Source organism: Dermacentor silvarum, chromosome 8 (genome assembly GCF_013339745.2).
Source record: "Dermacentor silvarum isolate Dsil-2018 chromosome 8, BIME_Dsil_1.4, whole genome shotgun sequence".
In the NCBI taxonomy this organism is placed as follows: Eukaryota; Metazoa; Arthropoda; class Arachnida; order Ixodida; family Ixodidae; genus Dermacentor; species Dermacentor silvarum.
Window position 1 is genome coordinate 124,106,325 of NC_051161.1, and position 20,082 is coordinate 124,126,406.

The 20,082-nt window shown below is 44.4% G+C and overlaps 1 protein-coding gene across 4 annotated transcripts in view; it reads left to right on the forward strand.

Moving 5' to 3' along the window:
• LOC119461666 (glutamate receptor ionotropic, kainate 2-like) overlaps nt 1-20,082 on the forward strand; it is a 190,300-nt gene that overhangs the window by 135,006 nt on the left and 35,212 nt on the right. For all 4 annotated transcript variants that reach the window (XM_049671861.1, XM_037723040.2, XM_049671863.1 and 1 more), the window contains 4 exons: nt 7,329-7,433; nt 10,663-10,776; nt 16,231-16,434; nt 17,089-17,615. In XM_049671861.1, the coding sequence (XP_049527818.1) occupies nt 7,329-7,433; nt 10,663-10,776; nt 16,231-16,434; nt 17,089-17,615 (950 nt within the window). The remainder of the gene's footprint in view (nt 1-7,328; nt 7,434-10,662; nt 10,777-16,230; nt 16,435-17,088; nt 17,616-20,082) is intronic.

The following is a 20,082-nucleotide window of genomic DNA, read 5'->3' on the forward strand; positions in this document are numbered from 1 at the left end:
AGCATATGTTCGTATTCTTTTACTGGTCGGGATCCTTCTTTTTACCTTTCATCCGAAATGTACTGTTTGCGAGACAGGTACCGCGAACTTGTAATATAGAGGATTTTTAGATATAGAGGACCGCGCCCACGTGGTAATATGATGAGGGAGACGCGCTGAGGCGGTGTTTGAATGTCTATGTGAAAAAAATGGAACGCTGAAAACAATCATACGCCGCGGCACAAGGGTGTTTTGAAAAGTTGATTAAAAATCTTTATGATAACGTTTTTTTTTTTCTATGTGAACTTATCGTATACCGGTAAAGTCCACAGTGTGTGTGTTTTGAAGAAAGGTCGGGATGGCTGAATTAAACTTAGGCAACGTTATACGGCTTCTGCAAATTACTAAGCAAGTGATCAATAGACAGAAGAAACCACGTTGGCGTGCAGCCTATCGTGAACATTAACTAAACATCTACATTCACAGCAATACTTTGAGCGGCAAGCTCTATAGTCTTGTATCGGCGCTTCTTTTGTTATCGCGATGCCATATTCCTCGCGACCGCCGAAAGATAAAGGGAGAGAGACAGTGATAAGGGGAAGGGCAGGAATGCTAAACAGGATAAACCCGGTTTGGTGTCCAGCACTGGGGAAGAAGAAAAGGCCTTACAGCTTCCATAGTGTACTTAGAAGCACTGGCGCTACTGCGCTGCTGTATCCTTGGATTGTAAAAAAAAATAGATTTGAAAAAGCAAGAAAACCACTGAAAATTTCCATTGTTACTACATAGCATTTCTTTCAACGAAAAAAATAGCTATTCTTTGTCTCGTAAGGAAACGGCGCCCGAGCACACAGACCAGGAAAAAAGAGCACGGTACTCGGCTGGACTCTTAGCTCACATTTTAATTTAAAAACGAGGATTCAGTACGCGCATCGAATATCACGCGGTAATACTGAGGCACCTGCCCTTCGCAAGTGCTCTTTTTTTCTTGATCTGTGTGTTTTCGCGCTTGTTCTGAGCGATGCAACCACACTAAGTCGGTTAACTTACAGTTCTTTTAAGAGATTCCATAATTTTAACAACCGTTTCCGTTTGTTTAATCTGAAAGACAAAATTTTGTGTATACTTACAAATAATTTGTTGTCATAGCCTACAGTGGGGAATTGGTTATCAACACTGTGTGCGAAGTTATATTTACTCGTATCTTTACAATCTTAGATCGAAATTTGTGGGCAGCTTTACGAGCCACGTAAGTAACCGCTGATAGACATCATATGCAAGAGGAAAGTGACCTTAATTTTTTTAAAGAGGAGCAGGCTTCACTCCGCATGACTTCGGCCACTCCGAGCATGGCTAGTGGGTGCTGATGCGTAAGAAGTTGTACAAAAAAAATAAGAGTGACACAATTCTTCTTGTGTCTCTCTTCAGAGCAACGGCCTGCGGGTGTAACCTCTTTTTCTCTTAAATTACACATTGGCACACAGCCTCTTAAAACATGGATGAAAGAAAGGGGTTCGTTCGTACCTTGAAGGGACCATTGTTTTCTCTGCAGGAAGCCGTAGACTATTGACCATGTTTTTTTTTTATTGATGAAATGGCATTTTTTTTTAGCACGTCCTTCAAGAGACTTTAAAAAATGGCTTACCTTTGGACACCCATGGAACCAGGTTTGTGCAAGTTCAAAACGAGGAGTGGCTACCGTTTAATCTATGCTAAGCCCGGTCCACATGGAGCGAGCTTCCACGGCGAACTTCGTGCGGCCCGCACCAGCGCGGCAGAACGCCAACGTGCCGCCGCCGTGCTGCACCCACATGCGGTGAAAAACAGGCAGCCGCCGCCGCCACGATTTCATTGTTGCTAAAAAGAGTGTGATTCCATTCCCAGTAAAAATCAGTGGAAAAATAGTTTTGTATTTGCAACTGAACCATTATTCTGCAACTGAACCATATTGGTGGTGCCTGGACGGCTGCGATCAGTCGATCATTGTACGCGATGCGCGCAGCTTTTGTCGCCATGTTCGCTTCAGGCTGTTTGATTGGCTAGCAGAGTCAAATGCGGCGGCAGGAAGTCAGACGCGAAATGCGCCCTGGTTGGTCCGCGCTGACAGCCTTCATTCGCCGCTTCCGGTGAGCGGTTGACCGAATGCAAACATATCTAGCCCGCCTTGACCGACGGCGAACAGCCGCCGGCCGCCGTGCGAACAGCCGCCGCCCGTCGGGTGGACGCCGCGCGCGGCCGTTCCCCAGTTTTTTTTTTTGTAGCGTTAGCTACACTGGCCTAACCAAGGCCGTTTCGCGCGGCACATCAAGAGCCGTGCTGCGCATGCGCAAGTATCAGTGATGTCACACGGCTTGCGCACCGGAGCCACCGGAGCCGGCACCTCTCGCGCACTCCGCCGCCGCCGCGCGGGACTCACCGCCGCCGGTCTGCGCATTCCAGAGGAGTGACGTCGTAGCCGTGGTAGACGCACTGGCGCCGGCGCGCGCTCGCTGTGCAGTCGCCGTCTGACACTGCGCTGGAGCCGCTGCGCTTCTGACTGGCGTTTGCCAGTGTGGTATAGCCATGGAGAAGGAGAGCGCAAATGCTGCTCAACAGCGCAGAAGAACGGAGAAGCTTGACTCATCGGATCCCGAAGTAGTTACCTGGCAATTAGCGGTTGAGCGTAGGAGGAATGAACAGAAGAAGGCTAAACGTGCTGCGGAGACACTGGAGCAAAGGGACGAACGTCTAGCAAAGCGGCGTCGCCAGGAGGCTGAGCGAGGTGCCCGACCACCCCTGCAGCAACAACAAAACGCCGTCGATGACGTCAAGGCTCGCCGATCGACTGAATATACTGTGAAACTCAGCGAAAGCGCCAGTGCGACTCGGACCTTCAGCTGAACCTTTGCTAACGCTACGTATATCCTGGCATAGCCGAGCTAAGCCACTGCAACAATTTTTTTTGCAAGAAAATCGCTCCATGTGGGTCGGGATTTACTAGACCTTCACATTATATAACGATGTAGAATGGCGGTACAGCAGGCTGGTACTAATGCACGCCACTTCCAGAGTGCTTTTTCGAATATCTATGTTCTTTCGTACAAGCTGAAAGGAACCAATAAAATGTTTCCTAATTAGGGCAATGAATCGAAAGCTTTATAGAGATTGGGAAATTTGAAAAAAAATTGAAAGGAGATCAGTAGGGGTGTGCAAAAAGTGATTTTCGATACCGAATCGAATAATACCAGAAGCGAATCGTTTAGAATATCGAATAGTTTTCCAATAATAACAGTCTTTCTCGCAATTAGTATAAAACGATGTTCATATCGTAGTATTCTTAATGTTAGAAAGTTTCTGTCATTACATAGTAGGTTATAAAGCGTTGTTTGTGAAGCACAAACGGAACTTTAGGAGTGAACAAGCAGTTTCTTCGCATGCACAAGACTCACCAGAGAGTGAGAGTTATCTTTTTATAGACTGTAATGTATGGCTACCTAAGCGATCTACCAGCCTGCTCCACTACGCAAGTTCTCATCTTTTAGGTGCATACCATGTGCGGGTGAAACATTACCATTTCTTTGCTCCAGTTTTATGTTTATTTGCGCGCAGTTGACATTCTGAAGTATTGAAGAGTATTCGAAAGGTATTGGCATTTCCTGAAAGTAAATATCCGATTCGACGACTGAATCGAATAAGAAACTATTCGATTCATGATTCGAAAGTTCCGAATGTTCGCACACCGCTAGAGATGAGACTCGGATAAAAGCCTTTATCACAATTAGTATAACACGATGTTCACATCGTAGTATTCTCAATGTTAGCAAGTTTCTGTCATTACATAGTACGTTTTAAAGCGTCGTTTGTGAAGTACAAACGAAGCATTAGGAGTGAACAAACGGTTTCTTCGCATGCAGAAGACTCTACAGAGAGTGAGAGTTATCTTTTTATAGAGTGCAATGTATGGCTACATAAGCGACGACGCCTGCTCCACTACGCTAGCTATCATGTTTTATGTACTATTGACAAAAAAGTTTGCGGACCAAGGGATCGGACAAAAAGCTGAATATCTCTGCAGCCTCAAAACGCAGCCTGATATTCCCATTTCAAGCCTCTACTGGTATATGCGAACAACATTGGGATGTACGGTTTTACTGGGTACTTTTAAAGGCTGCTCGGATATTTAGCGCTTTCTGAAATCAGCTGGTCAGTAAACTTTTTTGGTTGATAGAACCTACCATGTGGGGGTCAAACATTACCATTATTTTGCTCCAGTATTATGTTTAATTGGACGCTGTTGACACTTTGAAGTATTGAAGAGTATTCGAAAAGTATTGGCATTTACGATTAGTGAATATAAGATTCGAAGTCCGAATCGAATAAGAAACTATTCGATTCATTATTGGAAAGTTCCGAATATTCCCACACCCCTAGCGATGAGGTTCGGCTAATGTTAGCGCTTGTTGCTCTATGTTCGTGCTACTAAAGGGAAGAAAAATGTGCTTAAATAAGCAATAAAACAAGGTGTAGTGCGGGTTGCCTTTTATTATCTAAGATGTCAAATTGAATAAGCCGTCATCTAGACTCGAGGACACAGTTGGTTGTACGACGTATTGCGTATTTTTACCGTGTTAATATAACGAGTTGCTAGCTTTCCTGTGCAGATCTCGTGCGTCTAGTCGGAGTTCGCAAACATGTACTGACGCTCATGTGAAGTGAGTTATGAATGCCGTGTCTCATAATTCTCTATTTTGACAACATCCCTGCAAGGATAAACTGCAATACTGTTGTATGAAAATCATTGAATCTAAAAAAAAATCATATAAGACACCTTTTCATTTCGAAAAAAGTTAAATTTCTACAGGAAGCCATCGTGGGCGCATAATGACTAAGCACTGTCTTGCGACGCAGTAGGTGCATTGCCGCAACACAAGAAGCACCGTTGTTACAGAAATAAAATTAATTTGCATAAACAGAAAAGCAGAAAAAAGCCGGATATATTTGCGAAAGCGGTGTGTTGCTCCTTCTGACGAGATAAGCCACCTACTACAAGTTCACGGACTCAATATATATATATATATATATATATATATATATATATATATATATATATGCTTTTGTAACAAAGTGCTTGAAGCCTCCGAAATAATTTGTTATACGGGTCATTTCGTTCTACAGGGCGCGCACCGCACGCCTTACACTTAAACCGGGGGCGATTTATTCCTTCGCTATACATGCACTTTCTTTGTAGAGGCACTCAACCGTATATATATAAATAGTTTTAAAAATAGAAGCACGTAGGACCAACCTATAACAGGACTTTACTGACGCTTCGGCCGGGGTTCGGCCTTCATCAAGAGTGCGATTGCAAGCACACAGAGCTCAATTTATACATTTTCTCCGTAAGAGTGACACAAATACCTGCAAAAATTACAAAAATGCTAAGTAAAAAAAGGAATACAAGAAACACGTGAATGGAAACTTGCGCGTACACAGAGTGGCGTTATTTAAAAAAAGAAGTGAAGACAAAGCCGTGAACACAAGCTCGTAAACGACACTAAACGTGTCCGCGCCTGTGGTCATAGGCTACCCACGTTTTACGAGCTTGTGTTCACGGCTTTGTTGTATTAACTTTTTTTTTAAATAAGGCCGCTCAGTGTTCGCGTAAGTTTCCATTCACACGTTTGTCGTCTTTCTTTTTTTACTTTGCATTTTTTATTTTTTATTGAGTTTTTTTTTCACTCTTACGGAGAAAATGTATAAATTGAGCTCTGTGTGCTTGTAATCGCACTCTTGATGAAGGCCGGACCCCATCCGAAGCGTCAGTAAAGTCCTGTTATATGTTTTTCCTACGTGCTTCCATTTTTTTTGGACTAGTAATGTGCCGGCTCCTGTGATTATTTGCTTCACTGATATATATATATATATATATACAGGGATGAAGGAATACCGAGGGGCTAGATTTTTGTTAATCCCGACCATAAAATCCAAAAGACAGATAAGTCACGTAATGCATCAGTGAAATTAGCTGTGGTTGAAAGTGAAATATCGAAAATAATACAGAAAAGGAAAATGAAATTCGTCGAAAAGATAGCGTGCCGCCGATGGCAACCAAATCCACAACCTCCGCATTACATCTGCGCGGCACTACTAAATTCTGCTACGGCGACGGCTATCAATCCGTCCACTAACTTGGGCATTTATGTTTACTAAGTCTAACCCTGGGAGTGTTAGCCAGCGCCACAGCCATGGTGGGCGGATATGGAACATCCTTTTTTGCCCGATGGTGTCACGTAACACGTGAAGTTAGAAAAGCTGGCACGTGAGTAATAAGCCCTCGTATGCTACCAATGACATCAAGGCTGTCAGATTCGAGACTCTAGCTATGAATGAACAAGAGAGAAGAAAAGAAACGGAGGGGCTCGATGTTGGTTAATCATGGCCATATAAAGCCGACAGACAATGGAGCCAAGGAATACATCGGGGAATTTAGCTATGGTTGAAAGTGAAATGTAGAAAGTAAAAAAGTAAAGGCAAATAAACGAGGACAGTTAGCGTGCAGCCTGTGGAAGCTAAAGCCACAACCTACGCTTTACTACTATACATATATATATATATATATATATATATATATATATATGCCGCAAGATGACTTGCACCAATTTTTAGTGGATTACGTCTATGGGCAGCTCGGCGTGCCTTTCCAGCTGAACTGGTGAACTCAGAAGCGTATACAGTTATTTTATATATGAGGGAAGGTGCAAAAAAGTGATCACGCAGTTTGTGGCAAATTTCGCTGTGTTTTGCAACTTCGCAAGCTCTACATACTTATCACTTTATTTTTTTTTCAATGTAAACGAAGACACCTAAGGCTCTTGCGCTGTGTTGTCAGGTTCCGATTCACCGGCCGCGTTGCATTCTCAACGATGGCGGCATCGCACACGTGCTTTGAAATTGTAAGGAAATGCGTCACTGGGGAACTATTGAATGCGTAAGCTTTAATAGCTTCAATTGCGCGCTAAGAAATGGCTCCTGATAGGCATTCATGAATGAGCAATAGTAAAGTCATTGCTTCTTCTCTGGCTCTACTTTTACGCTGCATTTCTTATCTTTTCACGAAAATAATATTTGCGAAATGTTGCGGCCTCCTTGTCGAGGCTTTCGCTGGTCTTTCTATAATCTAAAAAAAAAATAGTGCCTGTTTGGAAAGTGCTTGTACATTGTGTTGTATGTGTACAAACCAAATAATAATATTAATTGCAGAAGAATATACCATAATATATATAACAGGCAACAGGTAAATAAAGTTTTCGCTACCTAGCTTGAATGAAAAGCTGCATATTCGTAAGCGTTTTCTTTACGCTCGTTCACAGACGCCATTCTCTGGTCTGACTGGCCCTGTCTGGCTGGACCACATGGGTCGCCGGCACAATGTGTCTCTTCATGTGGTGAAGCTGAAGAGAGGAGGCCTGGCTTCAGTAAGTAAACGGCTTTGGCATTCTCAGCTGTTTGCACAATTGTCTTGAAATGGTAGTAAACATGGATGTGCCTTATTTTTAGACTATTATGTGTGTGTGCTTGTATACGTACTGAAATTTACCTATTATTGCGTCTGAAATATGGCGTCTCGCAAGCTTTCACTCGCACATACAGCATTGGGCGCGTGGCGACGGCGTTACCGTGTTTGGACTTCATACAGAACATCACGGCGACGACGATGGCAGAAGTGCGCTTCTATATATCCATATATTTGCTTTCGCAATAATAATAGGTGAGATAAGTGAGTTGCACTACGTAAATTGTGCACGAAACAGCAGCCACGAAGATCATAACCACAGAAAGCATAAACCTGAGCACTTGATCACAGATGCGTGTTTGCCATGGGAACGACGTAAGGCCGGCAAGTTAGACACTTACACGCGCAGGAAAGATAGCTGGTCTTGGAGTTGTCTTAATCAGCGTCTACGGCTAGGAGCGTTCCTGGCGCTTTTTATATGCGTAAAGGAAATGCTATAATAATAAAAATAAATTCGCGGTGGTGAGTTCCGAACATACGACCTCACGCTCAGAAGCCGAGTGGTTTACCAAGTGGGCTAAACACCCGGGCTTGCAGAATGCGAATATATCTGAACCATATGAATGTGTTGCGCCGCGTTGGGTGGATTGTCGCGCAACACGACAGATAAGCAGTCAATGAGTTGATAAGGACGATTAGGAGTGAAGGGTCTATATGAGACTGATCGCGGTTGATATTGGTCCGCCGCGGATAGATAACGTGCTTAAGAGCGATAAGGGCATGTGATGGTCAGAGCAATTCCTATAAACTTGCTAAGAACTGATAAGAGTTGATAACGGTCGGATGAAGTCCGATAAGGTTGATGAGGCCCGATAAGAGTTGATAAGGGTCGCATCATGTCCGATAAGGTTGATAAGGGCAAATAAGGCTTGAAAGGGTTGGATCGATTCCGATAAGAATAACTCTTTCGGTACCGCGCCCATTGGGCACGGTTAGCCCTCTATCGATGGTATGAACCACCGCTTTCTAGACCTTCCGCGCCGCTCACGGACATACTGCGCTATCGGACGTGAAGGAGGGTAATTATATCTTAGTTTTCTAAGCAGTCGGCTTTTTTCCCGTGAGGCGGTGATCTTTAAACGCGCTTCGAAGTTCAGCGATTGTCAAAGGAGAACGAAAAAATGGCCGCCCGGTATCGATGGTTTGAAACGCCGATTTCGAGACTTCCGCTTAGCTCACGAACACACTGCGGCATCGGACGTAAAAGAGGAGAAACTATATTTTCGTTTTCTAACCAGTTCGCTTTTTCTCCGCCAAGCGGTGATTTTTAAACGAGCTCCGAAGTATCGCGATTGTCAAAGCAGAACGCAAAAAATGTCCGGCTTCGTAAACAGCGTGCGTGCTTCGGGAGATCGCAGCTTATCGCGATTCCCCTGCCTCTGCGGCTAATTTAATCGATACATCGAATAGCAGCGAGTCAGAGGACGCTGAATCTTCGTCGGACTTTGAGACTGAAAGCGACGACGACGCAAACCAGCTGGTAACATCCGCGGCCGCAGCTCGGCACACCCAACTGTAGTGCTTGCAGTTAAATTTTTGTAGCGAAATACCTCTTCATTGAAAAATTTTGATTTTTACGTACATAGTGCCTCATAGTTTTTGTAATATTTTTTTCTTAGTAGATACAAGCGTGTCTTTACAAACTTTGTTTCATTTTATCGCACAATCTTGATTTTAACAATTTATATCATTTTATGACATATATCTCGTTAATAAAACCTTTATGCGTGAAAAACGCATTCATTTTTTTATGTTTATGTATTACATTAAATATCGAGTGCAGTAGTTCCTTCAGAAAAAAAAACAACATCTGCCGTAACCTACAAAAAACACCTGTTTTCCCCATAATAGGGAAAGAGTTAATAATGGCAAATAAGGATTGATAAAGGTCGGATGTTATCCGATACGGTTTATAACGACTCATAAGAGTCAATAAGAGCTGATAAGGGTTTATTCTGGTTGAATGAACAGCGAGAACACAGATTGCAAGGCCGATAAAGCATACAATCAATGAAACGTCTACTGGGACGTATTGTGAAACGTTCCACTTTGGCGATTGTTCGCCTAGGCAACAATTTCGCCTGCATGCGCGCGCTGATTGGCTGGTTGAGCAAAATTGAATGATTTCGGGCTCAACCAGCCAATCAGCTCATCCAATTTCGCTAAAACAGCCAAACAGCGCGGGCGCCTAAAGGCGATATTGTCGCCTAGGAGAACTATTGCCGAAGTGGAACATTTACGAATACGTCCCCTGTTTCATCAATCGCGGTAATCAACATACGTCGTGTCGTATGCGTGAAGATTAGCAAGTGGCACAATGCTTACGCACACTTAGACAACTCCAGTGGAGTTACTCCACAATTTTTAATGGTGATCCCTGACGGAGAAGGTCGCGCTTTGCAATCTGTGTGAGATATCGTGCTCCAGGCAAACCCTGTATATGGTGGCGTTTTTGGATCAATGTGGGTGACCAAATCAGTCAGTGCTACAGTGGACGAATGCTACGCTGGTGAACGTCGCTAAGTTGCTGTCTTTCGGCAGAGGATGGCAGTGTCCGCTTTGAGAAGCCGCTGCCGTCACAGTTCAAATCCAGAGTATTCCTTGAGCTCTGCTGATATTTTCTGATGTGTTCATCGTTTGCTTATGACTTCCTTGTCATTTTGGCGGTTATTTCTAATACACCGCTAGTAAACTCCACTTAGACATCATGTCGTTGCCTCCAAAGTCATTTTCCTGGCTCCTGCCAGGAAAATGACTTTGCAGATGACTGAAGATGACATCTTTTAAAATGACTGAAGATGACATTTGTATAATTGATGATGACATCTTTATGACTTATGTTCCATAAAAAATTTTGTTTACTCTGTCGTAATGTGTTGCGGTGCTTTGTTATTGCAATTGGATGTTCTTGCAAGAGTGCGCGTTCGTGGAGGTATATGTCCATGTGTTTATACGTTTATGTAGTTGTGCGCAGGATCAAGGCGTTCGTGACAGACTGTTCTCGACGCCTGTTTAGAGACTAACCCGACGCTGCTTCTGATATTAACACCACTCAGAAATGTCCACTACACGATAATTAATCAGTTCATTCCGATTTGATTTGTATTTTTTCTTTTCATGTGTTCCATCAGGTCGGAAAATGGAGTGCTTCGTCAGGGTTGCACATGACGCGTATGGAGAAGACGTTCCAGGAAGAAGTGTTGAGCACGCTGAGAAACAAGACTTTAAGGATTACCTCAATTGTGGTTAGTGCGCTTATATTTTCTGGCACGCGAGTTTCAGAAGTACAGATATCCATGTTTTAGTAAACTTTAGTGCAGCGTGAACTACCTGTAGCACGCTCTCATTGACATGGAATGATCGATCCACTATTTTCATAAAGCCATGTCTTACAGATCGGGGCACATATGCAGGCCTAATGTTATCACCTGACCCAGTCCAGAGTGACTATATTGGTATTTATTTACAGACACATTACAGGCCCTTTTCAATACACTGAGGGATGAAGATATAAAACAACAATACATATAAAAATATGTAGAAAAATAAGGATAAATAATTCACTGGGACAGCTATGGTACACAAACTTACTAGCTGAGAAAGCTGAGTAAAGAAATGCGTCACCATTTTTAACACCTGTAATAGGCGTGTGCCGCATATAAAACAAACGCGCAATATGCGTGAGAATAGCAAATTGTTGAACTCGTTGGGGCGACATTTGTTTAAAAGAGAACGGTGGTGAGCGCGCCGATATCGAGAAACAAAGAGTAAATGCAGGAAAAAAGGGAATTTTCCCCTTTTACCAGAAATATACTTTGAAATATGTGACGCGCTTGAATAATTTGAATGCTCTGAAATTAGCACATGCCTGTTAGGCGCCGTATTTGGCTGTTCTAAGACTTGATGGCAGAGCTTTGTTCGTGCTTAAAAGATAGTGCAAGTATTGAACAAAACAAAAAATCATCAAAGTCAACGTTTTTAACGTTTTCCACACGCTAGCTTTTGTTCACAATGCGTAAAAACGTCACGTTCTTGATTACTTTGCTCATGGACTGGCGTCTTCTCCATTTCTTCTCGTTTATTTTACATGCATACACATTTCATTTCAATAAAATGCACACTACTAGGTCATGACCACGGCAGCGTAAATATCCTGCGGTCAAGACATGGCAGTCACTGCAGCGACCACCGTGGCTCGCCTCTCTTTACCCGCCGAACGGATGTGACGTAACGTGTGCAAGGACGCGCGCACTAGACACACTTTTAGGAACAGCGTTTTCCATTCAAGGCGCTCGCGCTCTTCCAAGGGCGGCAAGACATCGATGTTGCAGAAGACTTATGTGTGCGGATCGCCGCCCAAGCGACTCGTCCAGATCCTCCAGTCCGAGGTGACGTCCCCCATTCGCGTGATTGCCGCAGGGACCTTCCTTTTACAATGGAGGACCTCGAGGCAGTACTAGCTCTCTGCAGGCGCTCTTCATCTCCGAGCCCAGATGGTATATCATACCGAGCCTTGTGCAATCTTGGAGAATCCGCACGGAGAGAATTGTTGAGTCTTTACAACTCCTCATGGCAGGAGGGAAGTGTTCCTGACGAAGGGAAAGTAAGCCGCCTGGTGCCACTCTTGAAGCAGGGCAAATCCTAACTCTAGCTCACCTCTTACCGCCCAATTGCGCTGGTCAGCTGTGCAGGAAAGGTAATAAAGCGGATGATTTTTGGCCGCGTGGAATGATACCTTGAACACCACAAGATTTATCCGAATTCCATGGCTGGTTTCCGACGTGACCACTCTTCCATCGACAATGTAGTTGATCTCGTTTCGTATGTTCAGCACGAAAGGTCCCGTAAGCGTTTATCTGCAGCTTTATTCTTAGATGTGAAAGGCGCATACGATAACGTATTACATCAGGCCATTCTCGATGCTCTTGCGACGGTTGGCCTAGGTGGTCGAGTCTTTTTGTGGATTGCAAGTTACCTATCTGCAAGATCATTCTTTGTGTTAACTGACGATGGCCCGACTACGCGACGCTATACCAGCAGAGGTGTTCCTCAAGGCGGTGCTCTCAGCCCGACGCTATTCAACCTCGCTCTTCTTGGACTTGCTGAATACTTACCAACTACCATCAAGATTTCAATATACGCACACGACATCTGTGTCTGGACTTCGGCAGTCACACGTCCATAGATACGTGCGCGGCTTCAAAGAACAGCAACTTTGACAGCGAGCTACTTGTGCAAACAAGGTCTCAGCATATCACCTGAAAAATGCGCACTAGTGGCATTTACTCGCCAACCAATGACACATTATGTCATTTCAATCAATGGGCGGACCATTTCCTATGTCAGCACCCACAGGTTTCTTGGCGTAATCATTGACCGAGACCTCTGTTGGAGCCCGCATGTGGCCTACATGAAACGGCGCCTGACAGCAACTTCCCAGTTGTTTAAATACTTGACAGGAAAGACGTAGGGGATGTCAGTAGACGAAATTCTGAAACTCTACAGAGCTCTCTTTCTCGGTTTTTTTAAGATATAGTCTACGTGTACTGAACAACACTTGCAAGACAAATATTCGTGTTCTGCAGGCAGCACAAGCTCAAGCACTCGGAGTTTGCCTTGGTTTGCCCAGATGCAAGTCAACAGAGGCCACTATTGTGATTGCGCGGGACCATCCGATGCAAATTCACATTACGGTCAAAACCCTGAGAACGCACATCAGACATTTTGCACGTGCCCCCTATTACCACCTTGCAACACTACATTCAGACAGGCACCAATCATCGTTCTCTAAAACTATCATGAAGTACAACGACAAACTTCCCTTGGGCTTCACCGCTGCATCTAAACCATCAATACCGCCTTGGTGTCTTATTAGCCCCACAGTACATCTCAGTGTACCAGGAATAAAGAAAAATCGGAGCTGTCATCACCTGTTCTGAAACAACTGTCTCTGCTTCTTCTACACAAGAGGTATGCGGACAGTGTACATATTTGTACTGATGGTTCCACAAACCTCCAGTGTTCGTCCGGTGCTGTGGTTGTCTCAGCAAGAGCTATTACCATCAGCTTCAGGACTGACCACCAAACAATATCGACATCTGTGGAACTAGCTGCTCTTCGCGCTGCACTTTGTTTCGTCAATCGGGAACCACCTCGACAATGGTCAATCTTCAGTGACTCAAAGGGAGCCCTACAATCTGTGAAATCAGCTCTGCGTCGCGGACCATACGAAGAGCTCGTATTCGACATTAGATACCTACTCCATACGTCACATTAGAAAGGACACCACGTGACATTTTAGTGGCTTCCAAGTCACTGCGGCGTCATAGGGAACGAAGACGCCGATAATGCCGCTAGTAAAGCTCTTGAAGACACACAGGAAGAGGCTATAATACCACTCTCACGGTCCGACGCAGCCAGCAGACTTCGAGTGCTTGCACAGTAGATCACGCTATCTCTAAAGTGCACACCAAGCAGCCAGACCAACCGGAGCAATCGTCAATACCACCTGCTCTCTTTGATACATCTCTGTATACCAACTGGACTCCGCCGAAGAGAGGCCACTATGCTTTATAGCTTATGGCTATAGGGGTTGCATTCACGAAATCTTATTCATTGCTGAATGGAATGGCAGACAACGCTTTTTGCCATTCCTGTCTTTGCGAGGAGACGCTAGAACACATCCTATGCGACTGTCCTGAATATAGTGTTCCGAGACAGTCCCTGGCGTCCGTTCTAGCGCACCTTGGCAATAGACCTATGTCAATTCAAACGATTCTCACGTGTCGTCGACAGAAGACATCGCAGCTGAAGGCGACGAAGGGACTACTTAGGTTTTTAAAAGAAACGGGCTTGAACAAGCGGCTGTGACAGTGATGTCACGTACCAGGCAAGAGTGACGGACTGTGACTGACATTGTGTGTGCTGTGCTATGTGCTCTCTCTCTCCTCTCTATCTTTAGTTCCCCCTCATCGCGCTCCCATGTGTAGGGTAGCAAACCGGTTGTGCTGAACTGGTTAACCTCCCTGCCCTTACTTCTCCACTCTTTGCTTCCTTTCTTCCTTCTTTAGGGAACCAGTACCGTGTAGCCCCCGTGGCTTTCGGGAAGCGAGCTCGTCTCGCACTCCGGAGGCCCGGGTTCGATTCCCACCCAGACAGGAATATGCCAAATTTTCTTTTCAAATCAATAATTTACTTTGTTTACAGGAACCTCTCTGAGAAATTCGACGTCAATCCCAGCATTTTTGACGCGTTTTTACGCTATGCGCCTTCTGCCAGTTTTGGTACCCTATTCCGGTTACGCCGACTACGATGGATTTTCGATGAATGGGACATATAATAGTTTCGCATTCAAATGTATATACGTGTTTTTCTGTCAAACATACAAGATTTCATCATACTATCTACTTCATGAACATGTTGCTTCCGTAGAATGTAGCAGCCGATGCAAAAGAATTGAACAAAAATATGCACATAATTCTCACATGTCATTGTAGTCTACTACTCAAATAAAGTTACTGCTTACAGGGGGATATTCAAAATAAATTGAGCTCTGTAAATGCTGACATGCTTGCGCCATCCTTGCTATGACGTTGTTGCAAGGCGGCTGTATGCTGCGTTGATCAAGAGCTGTTGCCATGCTGGTATTTAGGGCTCTGTATGCAACGCTTTCTTTCGCCCTCCAGCGCCTAATGAACAACGAACCTCGTGGCGCTACCACGACCTAACTAGGCTATGCTAATGACCTTTTGAAACCTTAGATATCCCTCTCAGGAGGGGCAACCTATTGCACTGGGACCGAAACCTACTCCGAGTCTCCTTTGTCAGCGTCGTATTCTGCAGACTAATGCGAGTTTTCCAGGAAAAAGCGTCATTTACTCACTAGTTCTGGCGTGAACCTTCTGAAGTAAGTTTTCATTGGAAACGCTGTTGTACAAACATAACTGAATGGCTAACAAAATTGCAGCTGATGTGGTTAAACTCATGACAGCAAGAAAATCTTGGGGGACTAACTAATAATAGCCGCAACAGATAACTATCAGAAACGTGGAAACGACGTATAAGCTTAAATGCTTCTTTTGTGTACTAACAACAGCTATCAATACTCAACATCGGCTACTCAGGCGATCTTGTGCTTGCGAATTTTAATTTTTTTTGTCACGACACGCTCACGGCTGCAAAAAGGTATAGCTGTTGCTGGCGAGGCAACAGTTGACTGGCTTCGCTCATGTGAGTGACCCGCCGTTGGAGCTCGCCACTGAACAGAGAAGAAAATTAGCGGGTGTGCTTTCCGGAGAACACTTTCGGTTGGTCATTTCGAAAGTCAGAAGGCGGATGCTGCTTTTCTGCAACGTCGACAGATGGCGCTTGATATTTTGAATATCACCTATGCAATAGTTTGGTTAATTTATATGGCGGAAGTGTTACGGTGACTCTCAAGCGCAAAGTCAGATGTTTTTAGATGGCTTATACTTAGCTTTAACTTCTAAAAATTTAGATAGGTTTCATGCTAATTCGGAATTATATAGGGTTACATGGTGGTCATATATTTAACACTTAATAAATTAGCGGGGAACTGATGCGATCCCATTACTTTACAGTTCGTATCTTATGAGATTGCTTGCAAAAATACAGATGTGCAATCACTTCAACTTCATGATGCGTTTAAGATCACTGATATTCCATTATCTGTTTCACAGAACGCACCATACGTGATGCTGAAAGCGTCTGCTCACAAGCTCAGTGCCAACGACCGCTTCGAGGGATTTTGCGTGGATCTCCTTCGTGAAATCTCTCAGCATTTAGGGTTTCGTTATCGCATCAGGCTAGTCAGGGACGGTGCACATGGCACCAGAGACGCCCAAGGCCGTTGGAACGGCATGGTTCGTGAACTAATTGACAAGGTAAGAGCTTTACAAGTTAACTTTAGCATTGTCTTATCGGAATACTAGAGTGACTCGAACAGAAGATCCCAAAGCTTCAGCTCAGAGCATTTTATTGACGATATCCGTTGAAATGTGTGTCATAATGCCACATATTTATTGATGTCAGTAGCATTAAGGTTCTCCGAAAGCTTCAATCTTTTTCTGAAAAATTCCTAATTTGTGGCTCTTTACTTCTTTTACAAGGAGTTCAAGATATGGGCTTCTGATTACACGTGGCACATTTTCGCATTCCCGTAGAGATTATAATGGCCGAAAAATGTAGGGTACGTCTGAAAATGTGACGGTTAAGGTCAGAGCTTCGTTAATTTTCAGTTTCCCCACACGTTTATTATTCCGCTGGCAATTTTTTCTACAGCACGCTTTAAGTAACGTTTTCATGCGATGACCGCTGCCGCTACAATGACTACATTCTAAAAACTTTCCAGTGGTTAAATCTTTTTGCAAATCATTTCACGAGGCTTTTCAAGCAAAAAAAATATGCGAACAAGTGACGGAATATCCCTCAGAGAACTTGAGGGTAGTATACGCTTTCCTGAGTTTCCACATATCTTATTTTTTTATGTGTGCCTAATCTTAGACCAATTCAAGAGTATGCATACGCGTCTTTTACAGGAGGCGGACTTGGCCATAGGGGACCTGACTATTACGTCCGCTCGCGAAGAAGCCGTGGATTTCACGCTCCCTTTTATGACGCTGGGAGTGAGCATCTTGTTCAGCAAGCGCCAAGAGGAACACTCTCTCTTCTTCTTTCTCTCGCCCCTCTCCGTTGATGTGTGGTTGTGTGTGGCCGCTGCGCACGTGGTAATTAGCCTATTGCTCGTTTGCGTGACCCGCGTCGAAAGCGCCCGCAGTAGGAGCAGCCGGACTGCCGAAACGCGCTATTACTGCAACTGCCAAGAAAGCACAACTCATTGTGGTCAAGACTGTGTCGGAGAAAAGCTATGTGGCCGTTCGCAGCTCGACATCATCAAAGTGAAAAGTAATGGTGCCGGCTTGGTCATAGATCACGGTGAAAAGATTTGCGGTGGCGCTGAAAGTGTTGACACGGTGGACATTGTGAAAAATCAGTTGACTTTGCTGAACAGCCTCTGGTTCACAATCAGCTCAATCATGCAACAAGGATGTGAACCTTTACCAAGGTAAGCCGTAGCCTGTGACCCTCTCTGAATGCTTCGTCCTTGCAAAAGGAAACATTTTTACAGAGTAATCCATGGCCACAAATTTTATACTTCTCCAGAACATTAGTTTTATTGCCTTACATTTGCCCAGAAAATGCCTTTCTGCATTTGGTGCTGGTAGACTGCTAATAGGGTCTTCATTGGTATAATCATGTTGTTGGTGTTGTAATAATTGTTAGGGGCGTGATACTATGCTATATACGTGTGGGTATGCCGAAAGAGATACTTATTCAGCATGACATACTTACACGCTCTGCAATAAAATTGAGCACAGCAGTTGAAGTCTAATATTGCCACATGAATATATAGCTAGCTCATTACAGAGTACGGCTATATTCTGGTAGAGAGGTTGAATAGTTGGAGGCGGGCTCGATGACAGTGCCATATCACACGTCACTTATCCACTCCTATTCATTATGCAGGCACACGTGCCAGTTATCATCTGTGCACTGAACGTCCCGTTCTGCGCGATTCCTTGCGTAACACCCAATTTGTTAGGGGTCCTAATGTAATCAAATGAAATGAAAGACATGTAGCGAGCTGTGAAAATGTAGCTATCAAAATTTGTCATTTTGGACTCACAGATGTTGTTTAGGTATATGGTAATGAAAAATACAAGACGACGATGAAGCAGCCAAGCAAGCAAGCTATAGTGTTGGTGTTAGCCACGCGACCCGATCTTGCGCTTGCCTGGATTTTGGCGGCTTGACGCCCCTCGTTACCTGACGGTCACCTTTGACGTTCCTCGTGATTTATTGACGTTTACACGTCATTAAACCACTTGACACTAGAGCTAAGGAGCAATTGGGAATATTGTATAAACAGGTAAATAACTATAAACATAGTGGAAGCTTCAACCTTAATTCTTTCATTTAAAATGCGTGTCAAGACAAACTTTATAAATATTATCAGCGCCAGCCTATTTTTAGGTAAAATATAGGACGATGGCCCCCGCATTGATCTCGAATTACTGCTAACTTTCACTAGATGATTCCAAGTGCAAAAGTTTCCATTTCATCACACCAGCTAATACCCCCCGCCCCACGCCAAGCGCTCCAGGCCTCAGTCTTCCACCCTTCGCATGCTGCAGACCGGGTCCTATCCCATTCTAGCCAGGGTCAGTAGGTACGCGGATTCGATCGAGCCCGATTGTCCGGATTGCGGCGATTCCTTCTGCACTTTAGAACACATGCTCTGGCGGTGTCCCTCGTTACGGGACCACAATAATCTCACCACGGAAGAAGAGTGGGTGGAGGCGCTCAAGAGCTCCAACCTCACTGCTCAGCTACGGGCTGTCCAGAGGGCCCACGACGCGGCGGTCAGGCATGGCCTGCCCGTCCCAACGTGTGAGCGGCCCGCGGTGGCTCCTCCCCCGTAAGGGGTTCTCGGAGTCGCTCCTCAGGACCTCAAATAAAGTTCACTGCCTGCCTGCCTGCCTCAATTGCAACTGCCTTCTCTGAACAGCCTTGCTGCAATTTTAATAAACCAGCGGCTATCTGCACTACGCATTACATGGCCTGCCCACCTCCATGTTTTCATCCTAATGACAACTCGAACATTGGCTATGCCCGTTTGCTCTCTAATCCACACCGCTGTCCTGCTGTCTCTTAACGTTACGCGTAACATTTTTTCATTCGATCCCATAAATATAATTGACGGAAATACGTAATTTCTTACGGAAAGCGAGCTAACAGAGGTTATTTCCCCTGTACAGTTTCTCGTACTGATATTTACTGAGCACTTCAAAACATTTTCAGCTTACATCAATATATTAAAACAGTCACATACAGACATATGTTTTATTAATGTCGATTGATTTATCTTATAACACGTGTTGTTGTTGAGCCCTGCCACAGCACTGCCACACTGCATGGCGGGCTTCAACACGTAATAAATATTCTGAGCAAGATGGCGCACATTCAATAGGCAAATCAGTTTTGCAGGAATTCGCCGAGTGTACTCAGTTTTCTGTAAGGGTAAAGTCGTAATCTAATCAAAAGTAGCACTAAGCAGCAAAAACCCCGTACCCGTTTCTCAAAAGTAAAAAAAAAAAAAAAAAACATTAAACAAATTTAAAAGAAGTTTCGCCGCTGAAGAAAATATTTCTTGGTCATGTAATCGAACCGTGAAGCAAAGTGTTTCTGGGCCGATGGCTCTACTGTCTGACCTAACCAGAAGGCTAGCAGAGCGGAGGAAGTGGCCAAAATAATCTACAACCTGAAGCGCGGCGGCACTGAAACAGGTAAAGCAGTTTGCGGAAATCCGAAATGTTTTCACTGTATGAAACTTGTGGCACATTGCCGTTTACCGCGAGAGCTGAATTCCGTATTCAGTGATCCCGCAGGTCGAATTGTCAATAATTGCAATTGACTCTCCAATATTTTGGCCTCCTTGTTACTTTCTGTGTGTTTGGATCTTTGTTGGGACG